This window comes from Hibiscus syriacus, unplaced genomic scaffold, assembly GCF_006381635.1.
Source record: "Hibiscus syriacus cultivar Baekdansim isolate YM2019G1 unplaced genomic scaffold, ASM638163v2 tig00110114_pilon, whole genome shotgun sequence".
NCBI classification, from domain to species: domain Eukaryota; kingdom Viridiplantae; phylum Streptophyta; class Magnoliopsida; order Malvales; family Malvaceae; genus Hibiscus; species Hibiscus syriacus.
Window position 1 is genome coordinate 2,078,532 of NW_024062594.1, and position 13,369 is coordinate 2,091,900.

Genomic DNA, 13,369 nt, shown 5'->3' on the forward strand with positions numbered 1-13,369 from the left:
GTATCTAGGTTCTCAAATATTTGATAATAAAAGTTCAAATACCCTTATAATTTTTGATGCTAGAACCTGAGATTTTTAGAGATAATAATCCCTTTTAACTAGTGAGGTTAAAAATATGAGTACATAAGTTGTCAAATGTTCTATATTTCCATTCTTGTTCTCCTTAATTATCCACCCAATGTTCTCTTGAACATCGCAAGTACAGGAACTATATTCAATGTCCATATAACAAAAATGGAAATATTCACAGCCAATTTTATGTCCACTAAACAAGCATTGAAGCATCTAAGTATTTTGAACAGCGTATAAATAGTTACGCATAAACCTATCACCTTTGATGAAACTGTTCTTTTTTTTTTCCTAACTGACCCAAATGTGTATATTCGTCTTAAACCAAATTTAAGGTCCATACATTTGCCTCTGTGGATGGACTCCGCTGTAATAAAGGTTGAGCTGATATATGGCCCTTGTCACCAATTCTTTCAACTCAGGATGGTGCGCAACCACCGTCCGGTCTGCCTCTGCCCCCTCGATGACAGTCAAAACCCTAGCTTGTTCCAAAGCTTTGCTATCACCCGCGTGTATAGCGAGGTAGCAGAGCAGTACTAGCCCATGCAGATGCGCCCTGTCCCCGCATCTAAGCAATCTCATCAAAGGTGGAACACCGTTGAACTCGCATATCGACTTGGAATGATCCATACAGAGGAAATTATCTGGACATACAAACTTCTGCAATGCAATTGCAGCCACAGCCACTTCTTGATCCTTATTGTCAAGATGTTTCACCAAAGGACCGATCACTCGAGTCTCCCGAGCTGGGAAAGTCCTTGCCAATGAACCAACTGATCTAATAGCAGGGACTTGCAATGTAGGACTACCCAATTCCTTGATCACCCTCAAAAGCTGATCAATAACAGCCTTAGGAACGGGCGAATTCGTTTTAAAAGCTGCACGTCTAAGATTGGAATTGGATTCTGCAGAAGCTGTAATCTCCATTATTGCCATCAAACAATTATATTGCAATTCACCTTGTTCTGTTTCCACCAACTTCGCCAAGCAAAGCAATCCTTTTGTCTCGGTTATCCTCCGACTATGCGGCCAGGCATGCGGAGCAGGGCAGCACGATATGCAAGGCGTATACATGCAAAGATCATGGGTCATCCTCAACTCAACGGCTTGGCTCCTAAGCTTACTATACATATTCGCCGCTCCGATTTTGAGGCTAATAGGCCAAACAGAAACCATATCGAAGGTTGCCGGAATGTTCTCGATATGGATGATATCACAACTGTTAACTTACTCATTTAACTTTCCGATGGCGAAGTTCTTACAGGAGCAGAGCAAGATGTCGGCGATGGCGGTGATAGCCGGTGTGGCTTTGGTTCTGCACGTTGTACTCAGCTCAGCTGGTTACTGATGTTGAAGCAGGGCTGGGGACTGGTGGGTGCAGCCATTGTTTTGAATATGTCATGGATTTTCATAGATGTGGCTCATTTTTTGTTCATAATTAGCGTACTTGTGGACCAGCTTGGACCGGTTTACTTGGAAGGCATTTCAACATCTTTGGGGATTTGTCAGATTGTCTTTAGCATCGGCCGTAATGCTATGGTAAGGTCCTTTTAAGGTTCATAGTTGGAATATTTTTTTTTCTAAATTAGTTTTCATAATTTTTTATTTATTTGTTTTAAGAAATAAAATAATAATAATAAAATCTGAACAGATCCCAAATTTATAGTTTGAATAATTTTTTTCTAAAGTAGTTGACAAAGGGAATGTTGTTGTCTCTATAGACTTCGGGTTCGAGCAAGGGTTTGTGTATTTTATCAATGATTAAAATAAACTCTGACCAGATATTATCTTATAATTATCTTAGACTATTACAAAATTTATTATTTTTCAAATAATTTTCTCTATATATGAATAGTAAAATATACACAAATAAAATAAAAATATATTTGTAATCTCTATATGCAAATCTTTTACTCTTAGATTTTCTTTTGAAAAAGCAAATAAAAAGTATAGACATCACATGTGGGGGGGGGGGGGTTTCAATTATAAAATATAACTATTGCTTTCTTCTCTCATTGTGTGACTCGGATTCCAATTGGATTTAATAATTGGTAGAAATGATTTGCAGCTTAGAGATTTGGTATTTCATGGCACTAATTATGTTCGCTGGACACTTAATCGACGCTGAAGTGGTATCCGTAGATGCATCATGCATTATCTATCTGGTGACATTTCTTTATCACTAATCATTCTAACTTTCTTTGTTTAATTACTTTTTTCTTTATTAATTATTGGAGGAATTTCAATTTTTCCTTTTATTCATTAAATGCTGAATTTTGCAGTGGGATGGACCGTCATGATATCCTTCGGGATGAATGCAGCTACAAGGTAAATATTGAACCTATAAGCATAGTAATCTTAATTTGTTTATAAAATTATTGTTCAAGTTGAATCGAGGGGTGTTAGTATTACGGTTGTACCTTTGAAATTTTTTAATATAATTATTAAGTTTACATTTCTAATAAAAAATTTTGTATATGTTCTTAAATGTGACAATGTGAGGGTTTCAAATGAACTGGGAGTAGGAAATCCAAAAACGACGAAACTCTCATTGATGGTGGCGGTGACATCTTCATTTATGATTGGTGCCATAATCTCCATTGTTCTCGTCGTATTTAGGAATGATTATCCCTACATGTTCTCAAATGACTCAATAGTTCAACGTCTGGTCATGGAGCTCACTCCACTCTTGGTCCTTTGCATCATCATCAACACCGTGCAACCTGTCCTCTCAGGTTCATAATACATCTATACATAAACAAACACATTATATAATATAATAAATTTATAAAATTTTAGGAGACAAACAAATTATCGAAAAAAGTTAAAAAATATTTAAATTATATGAAAATTTAAAATTTTCAAGCATGTAATCCTCCTTCAACCCATCCTTGAATCCTTAGCTGAATGTATCATTTATTCTATAGGAATGGCCATCGGAGCTGGATGGCGAACTGCTGTTGTATATGTAAACATTGCATGCTATTATCTCTTTGGAGTTGTTCCTTTGGGTCTTGCATTAGGTTTCGTGCTTCAAATGGGTGTTAAGGTACTTGTTATTTCTTATTGATAAAAAGTCAATTTATCTAATATTATCGATAAAAAAATAAAAATAATAACCTTTTATTCGCAGGGAATTTGGTGTGGGATGTTATTAGGAACAGTGGTGCAAACTTGTGTAATATTTGGAATGATTTACAAGATCAACTGGAACAAAGAGGTAAGCAAATAATAATAATAATTGAACATATATATTTGTATAACAAAATTGTAAATGTTGTATATATGATTGTAGGCTTCAATAGCCGAGGAGAGGATAAAGAAATGGGGAGGTGACATTGACCCCCAAGGGGATGAATATGTTGCAAAATAATAATTATAACAAAATGTACTTTTTTCTAACATTTTCTTTGAATTTACAATTTTATCTATTAGATTAATGCATCCACTTTCTTCTACTTTTCTTTAAAAGGTTCCTAATTGTCTAAAACTTAAAATTTATATACATAAATGAAATGAAATGAAATAGAAGGAAATGCTATCCTAATGTAAAATCTCATTTTAAAATTAAGCCTAAGATAATAATGTAGCAGAAATGTCATTCAGATTCAATATCAAAAGAAAAAATCCTAAACTAGACGGTGATAATTGTTGGGGAAATCGGATTATTTTCCACACGAAAGTAATTTCAAAATTGATATGAAATGTCAAAATTAAAATTACCTAAATTGCATAGCAGAAAAACCGTCAAACTATTGAATATTGAAATACAATGGAAAAAATCCAATAATGAACATACAAAGTAAATAATGGAGAGAACACATCAAATTTACGAGGTTCGACGAAAATATTGTCTACTCCTCAGGCACTACAACGAATGATAACTTCACTATCAACAAAATATTATAACAAATGAAATTCCTTAGAATTCTCAAAATAGTACAAAGTGGGAGAATAAAGAAAACAAATGGGAGAGAATTTTTTAGGATGATTTCAAACGAAGATGTTTAGACTTATTTATAATTGAGCTTTAAGGATTAAACCTATAAATAACTAATAGTTTAGGGACCAAATATAAATTTTTCCATATGCATAAGTTCACCACTTGCCAATTGTTGATGCCTATCATAGCCACTTTTCAACTTGAATTAAATGTTATGGTAGCAAATTTAAACTTGACTTTTTCAATGGCAACAAATTGAAACTTTGATGTTTATCAAATTTGACCAACACTTATTGACTTTTCCACTTGTAGGCTGTAATTTTACAAGCCACACATAACAATAACAATATCAATCGCACCACCAGCCTCCCTAATCTTTTTCTCAGCGGTTCTGGACATCAACTTAGCCTTAACAATGGGTTGATTCTCGGGCAAGACACCTTTCCCCAACACCTTAAAGTAACCGAACTGGGTCACGTCGATCATCGGGGTTGTATCGTTGCTGGCCTTTGCTTTCACGTCTTGTGGGACGAAAGACCAGAGCTTGTCGATGTTCACGGTGGGGCAGTAGAACTTGTTCCTGAGCTTGTGGAAGATCCTCATACCGACTTTCTTGAAATACCCATAATGGTACTTGTCGAAGAAGATCCTGTGGTGGTGCATACCTCGACGTTTCCTCGACCTCCCGCATGCTTGCAGTTCTGTTTGATACGGCCATGGTCGGCGCTCCCTTCCCGCGCTTCTTGTGGTTCTTCTTGAAGCGGGTTGTCATTGTTGGATACTCGAATTGGTGCGGATCGGGAGGTTAGTATGAAGGTTAGTTCTTATTTTTGATGTGATGTAGTATATGATTTTTTTTGTTGAATGTATACATTAAAATTTCTTAAACTTTAAATGGCATTTGACATGCCACTATTAATCCAAATAATATACAAACATGAACGGTATATGACTTTTTTTAATTTTGATTTTTTTAATTTAAAGAAATTAAGGTTTTTTTATAAATATAATAATATTTTTAATTTAAAAAAATCAAAATTACCAGAATATGACATGTGTCATTTAACAAAAAAACTAACGACAGTTACGACCCAGACACCTAAAATTATAACGTTTATAATGTTAGGTATTTGGATGATTAAAAAAGTGACGCTTCGTAGGTGTTTCGAAATGAACTATATCTTTGATGTTATATCCGACAACTTCAATCTAGTGACTCGTGACAATCATGATTTTACTGAATTTTTCTACCTACAAAGGATTCAAGAGTAAAAGGTCATTTACAAAGTATACTACTATTCACTAATATTATTTACTTAAATGTCTACAAGTATTCTTGAAGAATTTATTGGAGAACATAAGCCAGGGACATGACTCTTGAAAACGCCAAACACAAACATTCAAAGAGAGTCAATTCATGAAACCCCGCGGACATGCAAGAAGATCTCTTTGAGACTATTTTTCCTTGACAAAAGAACACTCTCCAATCTTCCTCGATCATCGCCTTCACATCACCTACTAATCATCAACTGCAGTTCTCCACTCAAACCAAGAGCGGTGAACTGTCATCAATAGACACAACCATCTTTGTTCCATCAGCAAACTTAAACGCACCATTTTTCTTGTTACTTAATTTCTTTGATTTTATCTTCCAATGCACTAGAGCTTTCATATTCCTCTCATTTGGTTGCAGGAAATTTACACATCAATAAAACGAAATTTAACTGGGAAGGGCTACTAATAAGACGGGGTTCATCTTGGGACATTGGGAATGGCTCAAAAGACTGCAACTTATCACCTAAATTTATCACATATTTCTTCAACATACAAGAGAGCCATGTCTAGTGTCCATATGCATTAAATTTCCACAGGCAAAACAATTACCAAATGCAATGTTCTCCATTGATACTAACTCAGAATCTGATTTTAAAAACAAAAGTCCAAGATAACAATATAACAGAAACATCATTCAGATCCAAAAACAAAAAGCATAAATCCTAACCTAGGTGGTGAGCACAACAGCACCACCAGCCTCCTTAATCTTCTTCTCGGCAGTCTTGGACACCAACTTAGCCTTAACCACGATCGGTTGATTCTCGGGCAACACGCCTTTCCCCAACACCTTAAAGTATCCAAACTGGGTCACGTCGATCATTGGTGCCGAATCCTTGCTGGTCTTTGCCTTCACGTCTTGTGGGACGAGAGACCAGAGCTTGTCGATGTTCACGATGGGGCAATAGAACTTGTTCCTGAGCTTGTGGAAGTATCTCATACCGACTTTCCCGAAATACCCCGGGTGGTACTTGTCGAAGAGGATCCTGTGGTGGTGCATACCTCCGGCGTTTCCCCGACCTCCCGGATGCTTGCGGTGCTTTCCGATACGCCCATGACCAGCGCTCACGTGGCCCCGCTTCTTCCGGTTCTTCTTGAAACGGGTTGTCATTGTTGTGTACTCTAATAGGTGCGGATCTCTGGGAGGGGGAAGGGGGTTATACCTTAGAGCGGCTAGGGTTACGGGACTTATATTCTACTCCGCATTGGCTATTTAGATTAAAATGAGGGGAAAGTACATTAAAAGTCCCTAAAGTATGAGTAAGTTTATAATCTAATTATATTATATTAACAATTATATTTTTCACTTTATTTATCGATTTATAACGAAGAAGTCATTTTACCATTAATTTGTAATGAATATTAATTGTAAATTTATATTTTAGTTGCAAATGAATATTTAAAATCAACCAGTCTATTTATGATATTAGTTACTCATTTTAATCTTGAGTTGCATTATATAAATGTTAAGATTACATTTTTAATGACAATGTTGAAAAATGATTTATATAGTGCATTCAAAAAATATCTCTAATAATATAAAATCAATGATATGAAAATTAAAGAAATCTATTAATAAATATTTTCAACAAATACTATTTTATAATCGTTTCAAACTATTTAAAAAAAATTAATCTATGAACTTAAACAAACCTTGTAGCACTCTATACCCGACTCACCATGAACGATGAGCCTAAGGCGTCACATTAAACCAGCAAAGTGACTAACTCATTCAAAAAAATTCTTGTTTCTCATTGTCTTTCAACTACTTGAAATTTGATAAATTCATAACCATTTAAATCGTTTATATAAACTAGAGTTCCATAATATATAGTGTAAATCAAAATAATAGTAGACTTATTAATTAAATATTAATAAGGGTTCTATAAATACACATATCATCTAAAATAATTGAATATTATATTTTGATATAGAAATACTAGAATCCTTCTTGATACTGCTTTTTAATATGAATCTTAATTTATAATTCTATAAACCAAAGCATCTATAATTAAACTTTACAAGCTCAGTAATACATTTTATGCTATTTTACTCTATGAATTTCATAAACAATTTACATGTTAGTATTCATAAACCTTGATATTAAATCGTTAAACATATGTCACTAATAAAAACATGTTTTTTCATCCGCTGCGGCCCAAGTAAGTAATCCGTTAAGCACCTACCATCCATTGGATTTGCTTCTTTCAAGATAAGCTCTTTTTTGAGATGGAGTTGACATTTCCTTATTTCATACAATCAAGCTCTCACTTTATTTATATATTTCAATTTTCATCCTTTTGGTTAATACAGGCATTGCAGATTGGATTATGGTCAGTTTGGTTGTATGGGGTTCTCCTTATTGCACTATCCCTTTATGCTACTCTGCAGTTGCCACTCTCCAGCAATCAAATGTTCATCCGTGGAAGTTTCAGCCACCTCGAAGCTCCTAAAATTACTATTTTCACTGCTCCTACACCGTTTGCACGTATAGAACCCACATAAAAACTGGAGATCTAGTGGAGGAATCTTCATTTGACAACATTGTCCATTTCATCAGTTGCAGGACACACTTGGCTCAAGTTGGCAGTGGAATTGTTGTGACAATAGAATGGTGATAGCATGGAACAATGGGATGTTCCCTTACATCATGGAGTGCTTCCTCCTTTCCTGTATGGAAAGGGAGTTTACACCACTGCCTAATCAACGAGGCTTTGTCTAGTGGATTAAGGTTCGTGTTTGATGCCGGTTGGACTATCTCGAACATCGCCTGGACGATTCACAGCATTTGTCTAACTGTTTGGTTAAGAGCTCCGACGGAAGTTGGGAATACGATGGCGATTCCCATCTTGCAGTGGTATATGAGTCGTCGTCCCTCTATGGAATTAACTATTCCATTGCGACGTAACTTTTGACATGCGATGGTCAATACCTTCTTGTTAATACTACAGAAGATTTCCTTCATCCATTGCCTTCGAGCTTATGGAAAGGAAGCTTCACAAACTGCAGGAGATCAAAGAAAACTTCGGCTTGCATTGCTGGAACTATAAAGTTGCAGAACGAAACTTTAGGTTGCTCTTTAAAAGATCGAATAGTGCCCACAAAGACATTAAAGCTTCCCTTTTCTTTAGAGTCACTTCTTGCTATCATTGCAGACGAGAATCGGACAGTTGTGTTCACGGTCGCTGCCTCGCTGGATATAGTTATAAGGACATGTTAATGAGTTGGATCTGCAGACTGAGGCACCTCAGAATTACTAACTTTTTGGTTTCTGCACTTGATTATGAGACCTATCAGCTCTCCATAATGCAGGTATTTACTTCTTTAGTTTCACCATAGCCTTTTCAAAAAAATATTGAGACCTAATAGCATCAAATCCAAGTTCTGTAATGATGATGATTTACAGTCCTTGAAATGTGTTGGGAATTCTTTCAGATCATTCTCCACCGAAGCTTCCGGGACCTTTTTACCATATGTATCTGAATGAAGGATTCTGTTTTGTGCCAGGGCCTTCCTGTGTCTTCAATGATCCATCAGCTCCAAGTAATATTAGCTATAATGACTGCCACTTTGGAACGAAATGCTTTCAGAGAGTAACCAAGGTGAAATCCAGATTGGTTTTAGCGATTCTGAAGCTCGGATACAATGTAGTTTTGAGTGAAGTGGATGTATACTTGCTGGTTTAGAAATCCTTTGCCATTGATTTCCTCTTTTTGGTCCTACCACTCTCGCGGCGCAGTCCGATGAATACAACCAAACAGATTATTATTACCATCGCAGTTGGCTCTATGAGCTTATTTCCGTAGTCCACAAATATTTTCTATTGTTCCCTTACAGGTCCTATAAACTTACCTAGACGGTTGAACTCTGGCTTTTACTCTGCCCATGCTTATGCCCCCACTATTGCTGCGATGGAAAAGGTAGTCAGGCATACTGCAACTTCTGGCCTATCCGAGTAGCCGAGTTTCTATGACACATTCTGTGGTGAAGGGGGTTCCACTCGCAAGGGTGGTAATAGATGCGTGGAACCGGAGACAAACTTGACTGTTCTTTTCTTGGATAGAAACCTTTTCCCGAACAGTGCATACCGGGGCCTATAGGAGAAAGAAGACGTAAAATCAGCCTGCAAGAAGCAGGGTTGTTTTGTTCTTCATAACAATTGGATTAGTGGAAGAGTGAAGAAGCTGGAGCGACAGGTACTATCGGGCTTATGGGACTATGATAGTGCTATAAGGATGTGTTTAATGTGCTCTAAGAGTTAATCGGCATGAAGTTCTGTAATCGATGTGGATAGCTTTGGGAATTCTTGTGGAAATTAACAAAAGAAGATGTCATTGTTGCTTGTATAATGCCTTTGGTTTCATCAATATTTCTGTGGGAGAATATTAAACTAGAGAAGCCGGCCATAAATATTCAACACGGCATCCAAATGGGATAGGCAGAAGAATATACACTACCTTAAAACAAAGAATGGTCTGTCATATAACGGAATATGATGCAACATCTGGATCAGGTGGCTTTTAATCCACAGCTATGTTGAAGATGTGCGCTGCATTCTTCGGGTTTCTTAAGCATAACAAGAACCAGGATTCTGGAAGCAAGGAAGATGTGCGAGGAGCTCCCCAGTCGGTTGACTTCTCCATACCAAGGGATATATATGTGAGGATTGTTCATGCAGGTGGGAAAGAGGAACTGTATCAAAATGCCATTCCTGTATCCCATCTGATGAAAAAATATCCAGGGATGTGTATTGCACGTACGTCCTGAAGTTTTTACCAATCCTGACGAGTCCCTTCTATGGCCTGGAGATAGCCTGCTGCCTGGAAAAAAGTATTACATTATCCCATCCTCTACGGCCCGAAAACTGAAGCGTAGACACCAGAAGAAGCTTAAGGGTACACAAGCTGCTGAAGGTAGAGAAGAAATGCCAGATGCAAGGATCACTTGGGATATATCTGGAGAAAACTTGGAGGAATCTGTTTATTCAGCAAAAGAATTCTATGTTGCCAAGTCTTCCAAGGCATTGAAAGCTACAAAGGAGCGAGAGTCGAAACATACAGAGCGGAAAGTTCGAACGGTAAAGAAGCCTTTTGTACCCCCACTCCCGAGGACAGCCATGTTGCGCCAATCAGGTTGGGAGCCTAATTTAACATCTGTACAAGAACTTTCTGCATGAACTTCTACCTCAAGGTTTCCTTCTGTTCAGGTAACATGCTTGTTATTTTCTTCAGATGCTTGTGAGGAAAAGTATATTAACCCAAATAAATCGAAAACATTCCGTTTCTGTGTTGATTATGTGATGTTTTAGTGTTAAGATGTGACCCTTTCGAGAAGTAGCTGTTTCGATATTTTCCGGTAACAAGAGATTTATCCTCCTTGTATGCTTTCATGCCATGATTACTACCTGATAAGATTAGTTTGGTTCTTCTGGCAGATTGAATGCTTTTTTAGTCATCCTGTTGATTGCTGTTGTCCTCAGTTTTGTGCCATTGATCACTTGATTGCTAAGAAGAAAACTAATTGACATAGAAAAATACAATGCTGTGATATTTTCAAATGTTTCCGACAAATATTCCTCGGATATCTGCATGCAGTTCTTATCCTCTCCAAATCAAAAATAATTATTGATTTCCAGTTGAAGAAATCATTTCAACTCAACAAAGTCGTAACAATTCCACAAAATACTTTGAAAAAAGAAAAGGTGGGTGATTTGAATTAATCACATACATCAAGCTGTTTAGATGTTCTTGAATACGTTGTCATAAAATAAATGACAGAAGTTTGGTTAAGATCCATGTGTAGATGACCGCAAGGGAAGCACCAACTGGAATTGTCACAACCCAGGATGTCACAATCTCTAGAACTGTCTCGGCTCGAACACTATTTAAACCTCTGGCAAAGCCGACTCCCATGACTGCTCCGACCAACGTATGTGTTGCTGAGATTGGCAAAGCCAGCTTTGATGCAAAGAGAACAACCGAGGCTGCTGCAAACTCGGCTGCAAACCCTCTAGTCGGTGTGAGTTCGGTGATCTTCTTCCCGATCGTTGCTATCACTCTATACCCCCACATCGTAAGCCCTGCTACAATTCCGAATCCTCCCCAGGCAAGAACATCATTTGGGATAATTATCTCGGTGCCACTGGCACCGCCTTGAAGAATCGATAATGCCGAAGCTAGAGGCCCTATCGCATTCGAAACATCGTTTCCTCCATGGGCGAATGACATGAAACAAGCTGACAATACCTGCATATACCCGAAGACCCCATAAACTATTTCCAGCTGGGTGCCTTTAGGCCCTGCGATGTCCGAGAGAAGACCGAGATTTTTAGTCTGAGTAGTTGTACTTTCTTGCGGCTCTGACCGTGTCGAAGAAGTGGCTTTGGCAAGGAGATGACCGAGCTGCTTTCTGATAATATAGTAAACTATGAATGCCCCAACTGCTCCACATCCCAAAGCTTGACCAAGAGCTACCGGAAAGCTCTTACTTAACGGAAAGGCTGCAAAAGAAATCCCGGTTACCCCGAGAAAAATAGCAATCGGTGCCGCTGCAGCCGCTGCTTGTCCCGGATTACGAGCACTGTAAACAAACTACAGGAAACATGTCGTAAGGACAACTGAATAAAGCGGAGCAATAGGTTAATATTCCAAAGAGAAAGAACATACTCTGCGGATGCATTTGTAGACTAGGAATGACATCAATGCTCCCATTACAGGTGAGATAACCCACGACGAAATAACCCTTGCCAGAGACATCCAGAAAACAGCGCCAGGTCCCCCATAAACCAGGCCGAATCCAACCATTGATCCTACTATACAGTGTGTGGTCGAAACCGGCCAACCGTAATATGATGCAACCTGAGCAATGCATCATGATTTACATGCATAGTGATAAAGCTGAAATGCTTGCGTATTAAGTAATCAAAACGAGATCAATATGAAGTATATCACATACATAGAGATAATAAAGATTTCGAATACATGAAATTACTTATTTGACAAACCTTTAATATATGAAAACTAAGATTTCAAAGCAGATAAAGTTGAAAGCAAGGATAGAGTTAAGTACCTGCAGCCAAGTACCAGCAGCAGCGAGAGAAGACAGCAATCCAGCAAAAAGCAGAGTATCCTTGCCCTGAAACACATTAGCAACAAGGATCCCTTTCTGCATAGTACTGGTCACATGAGTTCCCATCATCAATGCTCCAGAGAACTCCAAAATGGCCGCCATCAAAACAGCCTGACGCAGTGTCAATGCACCTGATCCCACCGAAGTTCCCATTGCATTCGCCACATCATTGGCTCCGATATTCCAGGCCATGTAATACCCAAACAAAAGCGTCGCGTAAGACAAAAACTTGTTCTTCAAGCCAACTCCTTGACCTAAAGACTTCATGAAGAACGGAAGACTCAGAGCTGCAAACGCTATGAATAAAGCAATAGCAGAAGCAGTACTGGAAGATATGTTGAAAGCTTGAGCCATTCCAGGCGAGTAATCGTCACTTGCTTTAGCATGGGTTGCTTCATCTTCTTGCTCTTTCTCACCTCCCGCATCGGCAAAAGAAGATATGTTGGCAAAAGGGTGATTGAGTCTGGAGTTATTCAAGCTCGAGAACGGAAGATAAGGCCTGGTTTGAACTTGGAAAGGCCTGAACACAAGATTCTCTTTCCTGGGTAGTTTAGTTTCGTGGTAATGGTGTTTGGGAGAATGTAGATGAGGATTCCTGAGAAGAAATACTTGAGGGGAAGTGGTGTTTATTGCAGAAGCTAAACAAGAAAAAAGAGTCATGTCTCTGAATGGAACAATGAAAGATAGTCAGACGTTGAAAGAGAAGAGAATTAGTCTGGGGAATTATTGGGAACCATGGAGGTTGGAAGAGAAAAGAGAGTAGGTGGTGGAGGAAGAAGACTGGAGGAAGGTGATTCATTCAGTTTTTGCTTTTGGAAATGAGTGGTGGGAATGAGTTCCTGGACGAGTGTCTTTCCACTCCATCCACACACGTTCTAAGATCCTCTTACAGTATTC

At 38.0% G+C, this 13,369-nt stretch overlaps 3 protein-coding genes and 3 pseudogenes across 4 annotated transcripts in view; 2 read left to right on the top strand and 4 right to left on the bottom strand.

Annotated features, from left to right (window-relative positions):
- Window positions 1–6,519, bottom strand: part of LOC120215288 (60S ribosomal protein L27a-3) — a 30,806-nt gene extending 24,287 nt beyond the window's left edge. Inside the window, exons 1-2 of one of the 2 annotated variants that reach the window (XM_039213004.1) lie at window positions 6,008–6,519; window positions 3,648–3,689 (exon numbers count right to left, since the gene is read on the bottom strand). In XM_039213004.1, the coding sequence (XP_039068935.1) occupies window positions 6,015–6,455 (441 nt within the window). In that variant the 5' untranslated portion in view covers window positions 6,456–6,519 and the 3' untranslated portion in view covers window positions 3,648–3,689; window positions 6,008–6,014. Of the gene's footprint in view, window positions 1–3,647; window positions 3,690–6,004 lie in introns of those variants that run through there. The other variant, XM_039213005.1, reaches the window with a different exon arrangement.
- Window positions 400–1,092, bottom strand: LOC120215128 (the record flags this gene model as incomplete). Its single annotated transcript, XM_039212892.1, has 1 exon — window positions 400–1,092. A coding segment is annotated over one exon (693 nt), but the record flags the coding sequence as incomplete, so codon positions are not given.
- Window positions 1,094–3,459, top strand: LOC120215129 (annotated as a pseudogene).
- Window positions 4,334–4,805, bottom strand: LOC120215130 (annotated as a pseudogene).
- A 1,155-nt stretch (window positions 6,520–7,674) lies between the features above and the next one.
- On the top strand, window positions 7,675–9,683 carry LOC120215131 (annotated as a pseudogene).
- Window positions 9,684–10,991: 1,308 nt separating this feature from the next.
- On the bottom strand, window positions 10,992–13,132 carry LOC120215290 (inorganic phosphate transporter 2-1, chloroplastic-like). Its single transcript, XM_039213007.1, has 3 exons — window positions 12,413–13,132; window positions 12,010–12,201; window positions 10,992–11,934 (listed from the first exon to the last, which is right to left on the bottom strand). The coding sequence occupies exons 1-3, from the start codon at window positions 13,130–13,132 to the stop codon at window positions 11,104–11,106; spliced, it is 1,743 nt and encodes a 580-aa protein (XP_039068938.1). The 3' UTR covers window positions 10,992–11,103.
- Between the last annotated feature and the right edge of the window lie 237 nt (window positions 13,133–13,369).

Bases quoted from the DNA above. Each gene is read 5' to 3' on its own strand.
- LOC120215290 (XM_039213007.1), bottom strand. From the start codon at position 13,132: ATGACTCTTTTTTCTTGTTTAGCTTCTGCAATAAACACCACTTCCCCT. The intron at 12,202-12,412 runs GTACTTAACTCT...TGCATTGCTCAG, and splicing joins CTGCTGGTACTTGGCTGCAG to GTTGCATCATATTACGGTTG. The intron at 11,935-12,009 runs GTATGTTCTTTC...TGTTTCCTGTAG, and splicing joins TCTACAAATGCATCCGCAGA to TTTGTTTACAGTGCTCGTAA.